Source organism: Manacus candei, unplaced genomic scaffold (assembly GCF_025592945.1).
Source record: "Manacus candei isolate 608988 ecotype Guabito, Panama unplaced genomic scaffold, ASM2559294v1 h1tg000126l, whole genome shotgun sequence".
Lineage (NCBI taxonomy): Eukaryota > Metazoa > Chordata > Aves > Passeriformes > Pipridae > Manacus > Manacus candei.
Window position 1 is genome coordinate 2,050,772 of NW_026138174.1, and position 16,284 is coordinate 2,067,055.

The 16,284-nt window shown below is 48.9% G+C and overlaps 1 protein-coding gene across 2 annotated transcripts in view; it reads left to right on the forward strand.

Annotated features, from left to right (window-relative positions):
* Nucleotides 1–4,695: 4,695 nt before the first annotated feature.
* Nucleotides 4,696–16,284, forward strand: part of C2CD2 (C2 calcium dependent domain containing 2) — a 40,864-nt gene continuing 29,275 nt past the window's right edge. For both annotated transcript variants that reach the window (XR_007900406.1, XM_051770802.1), the window contains exons 1-2: nucleotides 4,696–5,092; nucleotides 7,027–7,125. Coding sequence is in view for 1 of the 2 variants with exons in the window: in XM_051770802.1 (XP_051626762.1) it covers nucleotides 4,799–5,092; nucleotides 7,027–7,125 (393 nt within the window). In the remaining variant the exon portion in view is untranslated. The remainder of the gene's footprint in view (nucleotides 5,093–7,026; nucleotides 7,126–16,284) is intronic.

The following is a 16,284-nucleotide window of genomic DNA, read 5'->3' on the forward strand; positions in this document are numbered from 1 at the left end:
AAACTGTTCACAAAATTCGTACTTCAAAGGACCAAAACAGGACATGTGAGGCTACCACAATGAATAATCAGTCTCTCTCATTTTACATTTCTGACAGATATCTATATATCTAGATATATATATATATTACTTGCTAATTAAAAGGAAATCTGGGATTTGGGAAACACAGAAGTTGTTTGATAAAAATATAGCACCTAGCAGAGCCTAGGAGCAAGTCAGACTTCCAGCTCCCAGCTTCAGAGTACAGAGAATTATAAAAAACTAATTACTTTACTAATCACATCCCCAGAGCTAGGCTTTGATGGGTGAGATCTTGAATGTTCAGAGAGGGCTATTCCAAGTTCACAAGGTGCATGAAAAAGGAAAATAACTAAATATTAGCCACTGCATGTTTTTGGTATCCTTCAAAAGTAAAAATGTTGAGTATTTCTAGTGACAAGATAGCTGATAAAGTTCCGCGAAGGAAAACTGTTCCTAACATCTCAGTGTTATCTTTTAGTCTTTCTTGCCATGTCACATTCACTAATTAGACTCACAAAATTCCTGCCAGTTAGAGAAAACTGTCTGTGTGACAAATGTGGGGAACTGAAACACAGGACCAGCTAAGGGCAGGTTTGTCTGCCACGATGCAGTGCTGTACCAGAAAACCCTAAGGAGAAAAGCTGGTACAGCAAAGATGCTGGTCTGGATCTTAAAATTAGCCCAGCTAATCAGTCTGGTCTCTCAGCGGGGTCCGTTAATCTACATACAGAGCTGTGCTAAAATGGCAGTATGCCTCTGGTTGTTCCAGTTTGCTCCCTGGTATCATGCAGGTCCACTCTACCTGCCTGGTGTCTGGTCAGTGAGTTGAGTGTGGGCTCTCCCTGTGCCCCAAGCAAATACTTTGACCCCTAAGTAGCCCATTCTTCTTATATCCTTACAGTAAACCAACTGCAGCAGATAAAACCATGTTCTGGCCTTGTTAATCTTATAGGTGCAAATGTGGACAATGTGTTTATAACACAAAATTATCAAATTGCTTCTCAGGCAGCAACTTGATCCTCCTCCCAGAGGCTGAGCCCTCTTCTTCTAAAATACTGTATTAAATGTTGGTGTTATGGTCCTCCAGGAATCCCAGGCTCCAGAGACCAAGGTGAGAGTATGGAGCAATGATGTACCCTTGGTGAAGGAGGATCAGGTCAGGGAATACTTAAGCAAATGGGATATATGTAAGTCCACTGGCCCTGATGGGATGCACCCACAAGTGCTGAGGGAGATGGAAGATCTCACCACAAGGCCACTCTCCATCATCTTTAAGTGATCATGGTAACTGGGAGAAGTGCCCAAGGACTGGAGGAAAGCAAACACCACTCCTAACTCCAAGAAAGGAAGAATGGAGGATGCCAGGAGTCAGCCTTGCCTTGATCCCTGAGAAGGTGATGGAGCAGCTAAGCCTGGACACTTTGAGGAACAAGGTGATCAGTCACAATCAGGAGGGTTTCACCAAAGGCAATATAACTCATACAATGAAATTACTGGTTTGGTCGACAAGGGGAGAGCAGTGGACATTGTCTGCTGAGACTTTTGACACTGTCTGCCATCAGATCCTCATGGAGAAGCTGATGAAATATGGGCTGGGTGAGTAGACAGTGAGGTGGATTGAAAACTGGCTGAGCAGCTGGACCCAGAGGGTGATGATCAATGGCACAAAGACTGATAGAGGCCTGTAACTAGTGGTGACCCCAGGGGCCAATACTGGGTTCAATCCTGTTCAACAGCTTCATTAATGATCTGGATGGTGGGGCAGAGTGTACCTTTGGCAAATTTCCTGGTGACACAAAACTGGGAGGCATGGCTGACACAGCAGGGAGTTGTTGTGCCATCCAGAGGGACGTGGACAGGCTGGAGAAATGGGCTGACATTACCTTGCAAAGTTCAGCAAGGGGATCCATGAAGTCCTGCACACAGGGAGGAACAACTCCAGCCACCAGCACATGCTGGGGGCCAGTTGGCTGGGAAGCAGCTTTTTGGAAAGGACCTGTGGGTCCTGGTCAACTGCAAATTTAATATGAGCCAACTAATATCCTTCCAGCAAAGAAGGCCAGTGGTGTCCTCAACTGCATTAGGAAGAGTGCTGCCAGCAGGCTGAGGGGAGTAAATCCTTCCCCTCTACTCAACAGAGGTGAGAGGTGAGACCACACCTGAAATGCTGTGTCTCCACGGAAGAGAGTCCAGTGAAAGGCCACTAAGATGATTAATGGGCTGGAGCACCTCTCATATGAGGAAAGGCTGAGGGAAGGGGGGGGAAAGAGAGGTCTCATGGAGGGGATTTTATCAGTGTATATAAATGTCTGGAGGGATGGTGAAAAGAGGACAGAGTCAGGCTCTTCAGTGGTGCCCAAGAGACAGAACAAGATGCAAGGGGCACGAACTGAAACACAGGAGGTTCCCTCTGGACATAAGGAGAAACACCTTTTCACTGTGAGGGTGACCAAGCACTGGAACAGGTTGATCAGAGAAGTTGTAGAGTCCAGGGAGATATTCAAGAGCCATCAATCTGGCCATGGTCCTGGGCAATGGGCTCTGAGTGGCCCTGATTGGAATGGGGGGCTGGACCATCTGACCTCCAGAGGTCCCTTCCATCCACAACCATTCCGTGATTCTGCCATGTACTCCCCTCCCTTTTCTTCTTACCTTTGCTTCTAGCCATGAATGTGCTCGAAAATGTCCAGCAAACAAGCATTTTCTGTCTGGTCTGTGAGCCCACGTGGCTTCTGCACCTCATCACCTGCACCTGCACAGCTCCCACACCAGAGCCAGCACTGTGGGGTTGGTAATTCCCCTCTGTGATCCACGGCACACACTCCAGGGGGCTGGAATTCCAGTTTCCAGCAACAAAAATATCTTTCTGCCCTTAAAAAGACCAAAGCCCAAGCAGAGCAAGAACTTACAATGACACTTCACTACAGCCTCAAAGACGGGTTGTTTTAGCACACGGATTGGGAAAAAAATTCAGGTGAGGTTCTTTGGATGGGAGGTACCAGGGATAAACACAGACAGAGCACGCAAAAAAAGGCAGTAAGAAAATGAGGGCACAAACAGCGATAAGCTGATAAGGCAGCACTCTGAAAACCAAACAGGAACTTACTGAAAATGAACGTGGCAAAAATAAATAATTCTGGAACTTTTATTTACTATCAAAACACAATTTCCTCCCCTTTATCGCAAACCTCCTACTGATAACAACAGTCATTCAGCACAGTCTGCAGAAAGTGCTTAGTCCTGAATTGATGTTCCAGGCTGCAGATCACAATGAAACATGGAATTGGGTTTTTCCTCCTTCCAGTGAGTTTGACATCCTGAGCAGAGGAGATCAGGAGGCACCGGGAGGAAAAGGGAAGCTCATGTTGGGCCTTCCATAGGAAGCAGAGGGGAAAAATAAATGCCTCATGATCTCCTTGGCTGTTCCCTCAGCCTATGAAGGCTGATCCCAAACTCCCAAGTGTTATCCTGACGTGTAAAGGGGTGCCTTCCTGGAATACTTGCTTGGTACTGAGGGGAAGCTTGGCAATTTCATCCACTGGGATTCATAATTTTGCCACAAACCAGCTGAGTAAACCTCAGCCTCCTGAACACAAAGATTATATGATCTTCCTTTTTGGGGGAGGAAGCCAGGCCCATCTGTAGCCAACCCACCGTGCCCTCAAGTGACATTAAAAGGGTTATTTATGTGTGCAAAGACACGCAGGGCTCTCCACATGGCTTTTCATTTGCAGTTGTTGCTTAGCGTGCAAACGGCATCACTCAGTAGGGAAGGGGAAACCTTTTGCTGCAAGAAAAACAACAAAAATTATTATATTTGACGCCTGTGTCTTCACTCTCCCTACTGAAACTCCCCCTTTTAGCCCATCCTTGGGAGCGCTCTTTTTGTCCCGTTCTGCCTGGGGTTTGGTGAGAAGCACGAGCTCAGGGAACACCCGCCCCTGCCCCCTGCCCACCCAGAGCCCCTCTACCCTCGGGGCATCAGGAGCCCACCCAGAGCCCCTCTACCCCCAGGGCATCAGGAGCCCACCCAGAGCCCCTCTATCCCCTGGGGCACCAGGCATGCATTCCAAGGGAACAAAGCATCCATCCCGAATTCCTCTCATACCCAGGGCACCAGAGATCCACCCCGAACCCCTCTTACACCTGGGGTACCCAGCACCCACCACGGAGCCTCTCTACCCCCCTCTACCTCCGGGCACCAGGCATCCACTTATCCCCGCATCACTAGGCGCCCACCCCGAGTCCCTCTGCCCCTGGGGCTTCAGGAGCCCACCCCAAGACCCTCTTAGCCCCGGGGGCACTGGGCGCCCAGTCCAAACCCCTCTACCCCCCTCTACCTCCGGCCACCCGGTATCCACCCCGAGCCCCTCTTCACCCGGCATACCAGGCGCCCACCACGAACCCCTCTACCCCCTTGTATCTCCGGGAAGCAGGCATCCACCACGAACCCCTCTTACACCCTGGATACCAGGAGCCCAACCCAAGACCCTTTTACCCCCGGGGTAAAAGACACCCATCACCGCAACCCCATCACCCCCCGTCCCCTCCCCGCAGGCCATCCCCGGGGCCGTGTCCGTGTCCGTGTCCGCGCTCCCCCCGCACCGCCCCGGGGCGGGGACTGCGCCGTGGGCGGGCGGGGCAGGCGGCGCGTCCCGGGGCATCCGATCCGCCGGTCCCTGCTCCGCCCGCGGGTCGAGCCCAGCGCGGGGCTGCGGCCGCCGCCGAGCGCTCCGCGGAGAGGGCTGCGGAGCCGCGGCCCCCATTATGCTCAGCCATGGCGTGGCTGCCGGGCGGGCTGGCCGAGCTGCGCTGGGGCGCGCTGGTCGCCCTGTTCGTGGCGGCGCTGGCCACGCTGGCCGTGTACCTGGTGCAGTACGCGCTGCTGGCCCTGCGGCGCCGCCGCCGCCCGCCGCCGCCTCTCCCGGCTCCCGCCGCTCCTGGCCCGCGGGACGAGCTGCTGGACGAGGGCGGCTCGGTGCTGGCCTGGGCGCTGTCGCGGGGCAGCTGGAGGCGGCAGTGGCGGCGGGCCTGGGTGGCCGCGCTGCGGGCCGAGGCGGCGGAGCGGGCGGTGAGTGCCGGGGATGCAGGTGAGGGAGGGATGGAGGGATGGGAGAGGGGGGGATGCCCGGGCGGGATGCTCCGGGCGGCGCCCCGCGCTCGCCGGGATGGAGGGACGCGGCTCCGGGTTGTCCCCGCTCCTAGGGACGCTGCGATTTGCTCCAGGGATAAACCAGGGTGCTGGCGGCGTGTTTCTGCCCCTCCGTGTGTTTGTGTATTTACACGTGTGCGTTTGGTGGCTGCTCGGCAGGGGTTTGCGGGAAGGAGCCGGGCACAGGCACGGGATGGGCGAACGCGTGGGAGCTGGGAAGGATGGGGAGAAAGGGAAGCCGCGACCCCCGCAGCCCCTGGCAGGGGTTCGCACCGCCGATAACATTGTTCGGGCGTGGGGAGGAGGAAACAATGGAAACTTCCTGGCCTGGGCCTGCGGCCCGTCCTTCGGCAAATAATTCCCAGAGCTGGGCTTCCCCCGTGTTGCCTGAGGCCCTGCTGAACCCGTGTGTGTGTGTAGTGTAACTCCAAAGGCTGGCGTCCCTCAGAGCCGCTGGGTGGTGGGATGCTCAGGGTTTGGTCAGTTTGCTTTTAACCTGGGTCAGGGAGGATGGCAATCCTTCCCATCCCAACCTGCCCTTCCCGCAAATGGCACAGTGTGGGATCCTGCTCGTTGGTGTGTAATGGTATGCCCGGGTCTAAGAGGTGAGGAGCTTAGGCGAGGCTGTGGCAACCTGATTTCCTTGTCCTGAGGACTGAACCCTTGTCATGTCAGTGAAAAATGCTGAGGCTAAACTGTCTAGGAAGCAGCATGTCCCCAGGTCTCCAAATTTCCTTGCATCCCTCTCCCTAGGGGAGACTTCTTAGACCTGGGAGGTTCCGTTCTTCTTGCATGCCAGGGAGCAGGCTGGGGGAAAAGGAAGAGTGGGGCAACATGTGTGTATGAAAGATAAGGAATATAAATTTAACACTTTCCAAATACCACTGTGAGTAAGGGCAGTGGGAGGAAAATACTTCGTCCGCCCTTTCAAATTGCACGAGGAGAGAAGCAGGGGCTGTGCTGAGAAATGAGGGTTTGCCCTGCACTTGTGGAAGAGAAGAGCCCAGACAGCTCGGGCACAGGTGCTGGGAACTGAAAGTGAACCGGGCACAAGTGGCAGCTCCCCGTCCCTGCGCAGGGACCGGAGCCGCTCTGACAGGGACACGCACACCCTCCCTGCCCGGGCGAGCAGCTGGAGCGCCGAGTTCCCCGCCTGGCACTGCAGCGTGGCCGTGCTCCCGCTGTCAGGCTCCCAAAACAATGTCAGCGGCATGCAGCGAGTGAAATTCCTGCGTGCAGAACAAGGCCGGGTGACGAGGGGAGCGGGGCTGACGGCCCGGTGCGGGGAGCAGGTGGGGAACGCAGCGCTGATGCTTCTGAAAGTATGACCTCACTGCCAAAACGCTGCCTTCCCCTCGCTGCCTGCGTGGAGGCTGGGTGGCTGTCGGCACTGCCTGCCGTCACAGGCAGGGAGGGCTGGGGAGGGGAAGCTTTCTTTCTTCACCTCTGCAAGACGATATTTGGGGTTTCTTAGTTTTGGCACAGCCTAGTGCAGCCGTATTATTAGGCCAAAGCAAACAGGCCTTTTCAAACCCCAGCACTGATAAATCCTCGCTCAAGAGGAGCAGTTTCACTGAACTCAGTTGCTGTGCTCTGCACTGTGCTGTTGTGCACCTTGGTATTCTACTGCAGAGAAAGATGAGTTATGATTAGGCCCATGGCTATGTCCTAAGTATATGTTTTCAGGCTCTACCCTATATTATGTAGTGAGGTGTCGTGCAATTAATACGTAGAAGTTTTGACATACATTTGCAATTCCAGGAACTTGACTGGCGGTGCATTTTTTATCACTTGTTTTCAAGCAGTGGCTTTGTCACCTAATGATGGTTCTTTTTTTTTTTCTTCTTTCTCAGGATTCTCAGTTGCTCACGTTTGAGGAAGATGACCCACTAGAACCACTTGAGCTGGCAGTTAAAGAAGTTATTAGTGTTGTAAAGTCAGCTGAAGAGAAGGTAAACTTTGGATTTGTTGTGTTCCGGTGTACTTTGGGGCAGGAAATGTTACCTTTTATTAGCGTAGGTGGGAGCTTTATTTGTCAATACTCCTGTACCCTTGCCCTGCGTTTGCAGAGGCTGGTAAGAGGCTGCCTCTCTTAATAAACCTCTGCATTGATTCACTTCTTTTGCAAGTCACGAGCAGAAGGTGCTCCAGGGCTTCTACCAAATGAACAATAACCAGGGTTATGCCAAGTTTATGGGTACGCCCTCAATGAGCTCACAGAGCAGAGCCCTCTCCCCCACCTCCACAGTCCTTAGGATGAAGTGTGGGGTGGGGACTCCACAAAGAAAGAAAGGGACATTTCTCCTCTGGGACAGGAAAACATCCTTGTCTGCCTCTTGCTGTTTGTGTGGCTGATGACAGGTTTGCTTCATAAGTGGGAGTTGAGTAAGGATCATTGGAAGAGGTGCAAAGCCCTGGGGGTGAAGTCTTGACTGTGCTGAATCCTGTGAGGAGCAAGTGATTTCTTTCTTCCTCTCCCACTGCACATACTGGGAGGTGTTTTAGTGTCTGTGAAATTAAAATAAGGCAGAATGTGGCTCTCAGAACAGGGCAAAAATGCATTAAAAGGGAAAAAAGATCTGTGTATGCTTATTATTATTCAGTATTTTTGTCCTAGTGACTGTAAGTGCTACTTACATCCAAGCTTGTGCTCAGCTTTAGGCACCTGCATCAAATTAGCCTGCAGCTTTTCTTTTGGTTTTGCTCTGTTATTTTGCTTTGCTTGTCTGATTTAGATGTTAAGCAGCTCTACTATGATTCCTCTGAAAACTATGCATGCTTATCTGCCTGATACACAACTTAGAGGCACACCCTGACTGGTGGCAGCTGGGGGATTGTAAACTTGTAAAGTTGTTTGTGCACTTGTTTTCTCTCTTTTTATTTGGTGGTGGGTTTTTTTTTTTTCCCCTTCCAGAAATGGGGCTGGAGAGACTGGATTTAGTGAGGCTGTAGAGGTGACACAAGTGTTAACTCTGTGCCACGTGAAGACACCAGGATGGGGAATTGTAAAGGACAGGGGGCTGCTGGGTCTGAAAGGGATGTGCTGTGTAATGTGTGAAGCCAGCACCCGAGGGAGATCTGCTGCAAATAAAAGCTGGCAAGTAACAGCACAAAAAACTGCTGTCTTGCAGTGCAGTGTTTCTAAAACATTGCTGAAAATCGGGCAGGGCTGCAAGGGTTGGACTTGATGATCTCGGAGGTCCCTTCCAACCCAGCTGATTTTGTGATTCTATGAAATGTGCTTTCATGGGAGATGGCCAGGAGGAGGTCTGGGTCTGCTGGCTGCCCTTGGGCAGTGAGAGCATCATCATCTCCAGGCTAAAACTGGTGCCTGTGTGCCAGAACCAGGGCACAGTGCTGCAGTCCTGGGTTCCCCTGAAGTCTTGTCGTACCCAGGGAAGGTTGTGCTGCAGTCCTCAGTGAACCTGAGTGTTGTTTACCTGTAGGTTCTGGCTGCCATAGCAGGGAGGTAAGTTAGTGCCCACAGTGCCCTGTGGGGCACCTTCCCCTGCTGTGGTGAAATTTGGGCAGCTGGAAGCAGTAGGTACTGACTCCCTGGCAGCCTGAATCCAGGGAACTTCTCTCCTGTACCTGTGGCTTTGGAGTCCTCTGCCCTCCCTTGTGCAGTCTCTGGTCCTTCTCTCTGACCTTTGGTTGAACCATTTGAGCATGTTAATCGAGCTGTTCCACTGCAGACAGCAATCTAATGTGGTTTCAAAGCAGCTTAAATATAAGCACATTTAAAAATTTATTTGACTAAACCAGGTTTGCTTTCATCCTCTGGGTTGTTCTGAACTGTTCCAAAAAACCCATTTCTATAGCCTTGTGCACAGCTGCTGGAAGAATTTCTCTAAATTATTCTTACTCCTTCAGTTAAAGTTACAACCTGAGTATTTATTTGAATTTCAGTGTATAATAACCTTAGAGTGGCACTCTGGTACCTACTTTCCCTTCTTCCTTAGATGCATACCTTTCTTTAAACACCTCAGGAGTTCTCTTATATGATAATTGTCTCTTACATATTCCTCAGGTAATACCAGGGTCCAAAGGGGTTTTTTGTGGTGTTTTCTTTCGCCCCCCCCCCTTGCTCTTCAAACTCTCAGTATTTGCATATGAAATTGAAATCTCTCTTTGCAGTTTGTCCAAACTCAAGCTTCTGGTACATGTTTGTGAGTCTCTACCGGCACGACTGGCTCTGGATGCAGTTTGTGACCACGTGCTGTGTGTTTGTCAGTGTTGTAGCATCCCACAGAGCTCTGTACTTGCCTGAGGCATCACCTCACACAAGACTCTTTTCCTGCAACCTGTTCAACGTGCTGCTTTACTTGTGATCTGTATGGAAGGAGCGTGTGGGTGCCTTGGCTCAGCAGCCAGGGTTTGATTTATTGCACGTCGTTTCAAATATGACTTAGACCTTGCATCAGAAGGGTTGTGGCCATCAAAGGAAGCAGAGGATTGAGGGTGAGGGATCAAAATAGCAGTAAACATGGGATGTGCAATGCTTTCATGCAACTGTGTGCTGATAGAGGCCTCTATCAGGTGGGTGGTCCTCTGTCCTCTTGTATGCTGGGCCGTGGAGCACAGCCAGGTGATGAGCCTGGGAAGTCTTGCTCCAAAAAAACAACCAGGCAGACTGTAATTATTATATTACTGCTGTCAGCCCTGTTTATGACCAGGACATGGGCTGGCACCTGCAGTCCTTAGGTATGTACCCACTGTCCTGGCCTTGAAGAAGCTGGAAGTGGTGAAACTGTGTTTGCTCCACAGTGAAATGCTGCAGACACGGTTGGAATGCTGCTGCTTCTCAGCTTGGCCAAAGCTGTTGTGATGGGAACAGAGCTGCTCTGTGGCTGAAGGTTACACCACACTGCTCCTTGATAAAGCCTCTGTTTATGTGTCGCCTTCACTCCCAGTTTTGGGCCGGAGCCTAAATATATAGAATGAAGTGGCCTGTTTTCATTGTGTGGTATTGGTTGTTTTGTTTTAATAAAGTAAACATTAGGAATATTCTTAGCTATTTCTGCCAGCCTTTCCATTAGTGCAGTCTGTTTCCAGAGGATTTGAGCTTCGCAACAGTGACAGCAACAAAAAAGGCAACAAAAAGGAAGATTCTCTTGCTGGGGACTTGGCACAGAGGGTTTGGATGGAGCAGGCAACCACAGAATTCTTCTTTCTTTTTCTGGTTCATGCTTAACTGGAAAGGGATAAAATTTCTTCAGAGTGCCATTCCTTTAATGAGTGATAATAAGTTGCTATATTGTCTTTTACCTCCAGTTTTGCTTGAAAAGCTGTCCCAGAGCTTTGCTGCTTCAATGACTGGGGTTTTTTTACAAACCTAGGTGGAACTATGGCCCATGCAGCTTTTATTACTTTTTTTTTCTTTTTTTTTCAGTTTCTGTACTAGTATAACCCCTTACCCTTACTGTGTTTACTCTTCTTCCATGGTTCTCGCTGTCAGTAAATGTATTATGAAGGAATTGTGTTTCCTTCGAGCTTTTGTTTAGCTTGGCTACGTAAGTTGCTCCCTAAGTCTGCTTTCACAACGTTGTCCTGGCTCATAAGTCTCTCCATTCTCAGCAGCAGCTCCAATTAAATCCATGTTCTTGAACGTGGTGGCTGAAGTGACACACAGCCCTGCAGGTGAGGTCTCACTGTGCAAGGAGATAGCTTCTTTTAGTCCCTGAAAGTACTTCCTTGAGGGGTTTTAGGCTCCAATCTGCCTCCTGTGGCTGCTTCACACTGTGACTGATTTGTTGCAGCCAGGTCTCTCTCCCTGTGGTGTTCTCCCAGTGATAAGATGTTCTCTATGTGAGTAGTAGCTGTTAATTCTTACACAAACACTCACACTGCATATTTTGTATTGCATTTCTCTCCTACATTTCAAGGTTTTTCAGCTTTCCTGTGTGATGTCCTAGTCTTCCTTTGTGTTACTGTTTCCCAGCTTGCTTTCCTGAGCATCACATTTTTTTTCAGGTTTCTCCTGAGGGATTTTGGATGTTAATTGTGCAATAGGTTTGATGCCTGACAGGCTCCTTTGTAACTTCTTTCCAGCTTTCACCTCCTTGCTCGCTGTCCTCTCCCTACTCAAAAGCACATCCCCGTTCCCCTTAATGTGGGAGTGACAGACAAAACAACACAGTGATCCAAGCTACTTCAGAAGTGGGTGTCTTGTCCAAGGAGCACATCAAGCTGGGGGTTTGTTTGCTTCCCTGGAGATGACACTGATTTTGGCACTGTCAGGTGACCTGTCTTGTCTTTGGTTGCTACTGCAGATGTGTGTGGGCCTCCTGGAGGCTTGTGCCACATCTGCTGGCTTGGCACAGGGAGCAGGGATGCCTCAGCACACCTACACAGGTACATTCTGTCTCTGCAACTGAATTGCTCTCCAAGCTACTGTAGCACGAACTGGCAAGCCTCCTCTGGGGTTCATTGTCTCCTGGTGGCCTCTGTGTCTTCAGCTGTGCTGTCCCTCAGATGGTTTGACAAGACTTGCAGTTAGTGAGGCCAAACCAGCAGGTCTGCTTCTGGTGTTTATTTATTTCCCCCCTTCTGAAGTGTGAGGACTGCTTCCTGTCCTTGATTTGTTTGATACTCACTTAATTTGATAGGTGGATTGAAAATTCTTCCTGTCCTGTCTCCTTGTACTCCCTGCTTGTTTGTTTTACTCCCTCTCCCCTTTTTTTCCCTGCTTACTTGAATTTGTATGTGTCGTTCTCAAAGGAGTGGATAAATTCACATGTTTTATCAGTTTCTGCCTTGTTTCTGTGGCTGAGCTGGAATCTCTCTCTCCTGCACTCATTCCATCACTCACCCTGCCTTCACCATGGTGTTTACCATCAGGTTGGAAAACTGACTTGAGGTTGTCTCATTGCATTTGCAGGCAAATTCACTTTGGTACCAGCTCCTAAAAATCCACACCTACCTGTGCCTGGGTTAGATATTGCATTTGTCTTCTCTCCTTCATTTGGTCTGTGTCACTTGGTAAACTGGGTGAAGAGGGGTTGGTGAAGAAGCTGGAGAAACCCCCCTCAAAGAATTTAAGGCATTGGCTCTGGTAAACAAAGAAGATCATGTAATTCTTCTTCTGAACAGCTCAGTGTTCATGACTATCAAAAGGCACAAGTTTCTGGCTGGAAAAATTATCTTATGTTGAGGTTTTAAGCCAAGCACACAAACTGTCTGTGTGGCCATTGAAAAGATAAGTTTTCCATGCCAAAAAAGAGCCTTCCCGGAGAAATATGGGAGAAATATTTCTATGGGAGAAATACTAATTTTCTTGTGAAAATGTTAAATGTTTGTGCTACTTACAAACTGGTGAGTAACCCCGAGTAACCTGTCCTTTCTGCAGATAAATACCACGTGCTGTAAAACTTGATTTCCTTCCAGAAAACAAACAAAAAAAGGCAATCAAGGCCTGTACTGCTGGGGGTTTTACACACACGTGTGATGTGGTCAGGGCCTGGGGAAGGTGAAGAAGATCTTCCCCATCAGGTCTGTCAGAACTTCCCCCTGAAGTCACAGCCCTTCAGCTCAGGGAGGGAACCTGCTGCTGCCACTGGAGAGGGGAGGAAGGAGTAACAAAAAGGGAACATGTAATGCACAGATTGTTGGGGTGCCAATGCCAAAGCTGAAACCTCAAGGTGAGAGGACACCACGTGTGAGGAGCAGGGGCAGCATGATGCTTCTTGAGATGAAGGAAGGAATAAAAACTGAGATTTTGCAGCTCTGTCCAGAGGAACTGCAAAGGGAAAATGTCAAGATACAGAGGGGGAGGGCAAAGCAAGGGGAAGGGTTTTAATAGCTGTGAGTGCACAAGTTTGGACACTTGAGTGTCTCAGAAAAATAGTCTTGCTCCAACTGTAGTGCTTCTTCAGTCTCCTTTGTTCCTGCTCTTGTTTATCTGGAAGAGAATTGTTTTCAGGATAGTTGTACTAACAGTTTTAGATACCTGTAAGCAAGCTGTGTCACAGCACCTGCAGCTCACTGGGAGACAGAGCCCAGTTGGGCCGAGGAGTTTTGCCATCACAGCTCACCCCCATCGTGGGCCAGTGTGGTCAGGGATGGAGAGGGGAGGCTGGAGGGTGTTGAGGAAGCAGCAGGAATAACCCTGGTATAGGGGTGATCACGTGCCAGGAGTCAGCTGAGTATGGGAAGGGATGGCAGAGGGCTGAGGAGGAGCAGGGACACAGCCTTGCAGGCAAAGGTACCTGAGGAGGGGCTGGGAACCCCTTCCATGGGAGATCCCCAAAGCACATGGAGAGACCTTGGCTGGTGATGGGGTGTTTGTGCCAGGGGAGGTGCTGGAGGGGGAAAATAGCTTGGTCTTGGTTTCTTTGTGCTGCTGCTTTACCTCCTTAGAAGATCTGTCTTGCCTAGAGGTAGGATCACAAAAGAGAGCTGTGGGTGACCCCTCCGGGAGTCCAGAATTAGCTGGTCCCAGCTGCTGTGCAGGGCTTAATTTTTCAAGAGCTGCTTGTTATAAAAATAAACAGTTTTCTAGACTCTAAACCACAAAGTGTTGATGACCGGGGATGCCCCTGGTAAGTGGGGTGGGAGAGAGAGGAACAGAAATGAAGTTGAAGGGCAACTCTCTTCCCATTCAGGTTCCTCTGGATGTCTGTCCTTCCTCTTTCTCTCCCCTGTCGACCAGAAAGGGATGCTTTGCCTGATCATCCCTTCTCCAGCTCTTCATCTGTGCAGAGAAAATGAATTTGAGGAAGCAGGTTGGATGGAGGGGAGAGGAACACAGCACAGAAAGCTTCAGTATTTGTCTTTGTGTGACTCCTGGGGAAGTTGGCCTTTATATTTCTGCTCTGGTCTATCAAAGTCATCTACACTTCTAAAGGAAGGTCACTTAACAAGGGAAACAATAGTTGTGGTCTCTTTAATCAACTTCTCACCACTTGTGGCAGGATCTTAAATGGAAACAAAGTCACTTTCTCGTCAAGTTCTAGCCCAGAATTCTACTGCTCTCAGTATTCTGACCCCTTCATCCATCCTGATCCCAGAACAAAGGGATTCAACTGATATAAAGATATGTTATTTTCCTTTTACAAACATGAAACTGCTCTTTTTTCTGATTGGATTAAAAAAATAACACGTCTGTACCTGAAGACCACAGTTATTTTATTAGAAGTGAGGGCAGAAGGGGAGTAGGACTTAATAGATGTCTTGGCAGAAAATAAATTCATGAAGGAGACTAAAAGTGCAAGCTGTGCTGGTTTGGGCTTTGAAGCTAAAGGTAAAAATATTTTTAAAAAATAGTTCAGCATCTCTTGACAAAGTGTAGAAATGCACCACCTGCACTGTCTGTTTCCATGCTTTACTTGGAATTAAACATGATTAAGAAACAAGTGGCACATAAACTCTCTGACCACACTTTTTTTTCTTTAAAGCATTAATCAACCACATACCTGGCAAGCTTGGCTCCTGGACATCCAGAAATTCCAGATGATTGGCTCTGCATCACATGTGCAGCAAGTCCAACTTGTTTTGCATGCACTGAACTTCCTGTGGATGTGTGGATGAAATGTGCATGGATGATAAACCACTGCATTTAGGACATGCAAGTGCCAGGAGCTTTTGCATCAGGCCTGTCCTTTTTACTCCTCTTCCCTCTAAAAAGAGGGAAGAACCTGTTTATTTCTGAGGTGTTCCAAGAGCCACCATGTCAGGCCCTCATGAATGGAGTGATTCTGTGTTTCAACTCAGCTACAAGTGAAATAAGCAGTTGAGCTCTTAATTCCTGTTAGCTATTAAAAATACCTTAAAATCTATTATATATTACCATAATAGCTGGTGTTCATGTTGATTGTGTGGGATTAATGTCAGAAATCACTTCCGAGGGAATTTAGACTTTGGGAAAGGGGAGAGGTGAGCTCTCTCTATTTGTCCACTTCTAAACTGTAATTTGCAGAAGACAAACCTGAAAAGGCAAATCTTGTCGCTTGTGGGTGTGGTTGGGATTTTTATTTGTCATCTTTGCCCCCCCACCCCCTGCTCGTTTTTAATTAAGTCTCTACCTTAATGGATGTGCTCTGAAACCCTTGGCAGTGCTCTGGTCATCCTTAAAACGTACCCTAGAGAGCCCAGGGAGATGAAATATATTTAAGGAGAGGCCGATAAGGATCTTCCAGAAGGAACATGATTCACTTTAAAGCCTTCAGCTTCAATTCCAGTGCCCATAAGTGGAGCAGTGAGTGCACAAACACAGTTTAATAGCATCATGCAGAGTTTCTGTCAGACAGATCTCGCAGCGAGTTAATTTGTCTGCGCATTGCATTGACCTGATTACCTTCTCCTGAGTCAGTCTAAGGAGGGCTCAGCTGTCCTTTCCAGTGGAGCTGTGGGGACAGTAACCACAGAGGAGGGACAGTGACAAGCAGATGTCTCCAGCCAGCAGGTCTGGTTGCAAAGTGATCGTGTCTCTGTGGCGTAATGAATGTTTTCTGACTTCTATCCTTGGGGGCTTTTCCTGTGCCGCCAGCCTGCACACTCCAGGAATTTTGCCTGGCAGCTCCAGCACCTCAGTCAGTTTGCAGAGGAGAGAGAGGAAAAACTGTTTGGTGTTTGTAAACTCAGTGTGATAACAAGTTGAATTACTGCTCGTAAAAGTGAGGGAGTGGACTCGACAAAGTCTGTCGCAGTCTGGTGGCATACAGAGTTTTCCCAGATGTTTAGTTTTGACACCAAATTTCAGGACCTTTCTTGGTTTGGCCAAAGGCTTGAATTAACTTTTGAAGGCTCCTGTTCTTTCCCATCCCCCTGGGAACTGGAATTACTCAGGCAAAATCCTCTTCTGTAGCAGCCAAAGTTTCACATTCATAGGACACCACTAAACTAAAGATTGTTTGGTAAAAACAACTGTCCTGTGTCAGGCTACTTAGTTCTTACCAGAAGAGGAAGAAGAACAAACATCTTTGTCTCCCTTATGCAAAATTACCTCTTTGAGCTTTTAATATCTAGATATATGAAATTGAAAGGAGTCTTTGTCAGGTGAGGAGTTACTTTTGAATTAGATAATAATACAAAAGAAATTTTGAGAAACACCATAATTTGCAGGCATTAAATTTCATGTGCAGAATTGAACAGTGGAACTACATCTTTTTAGA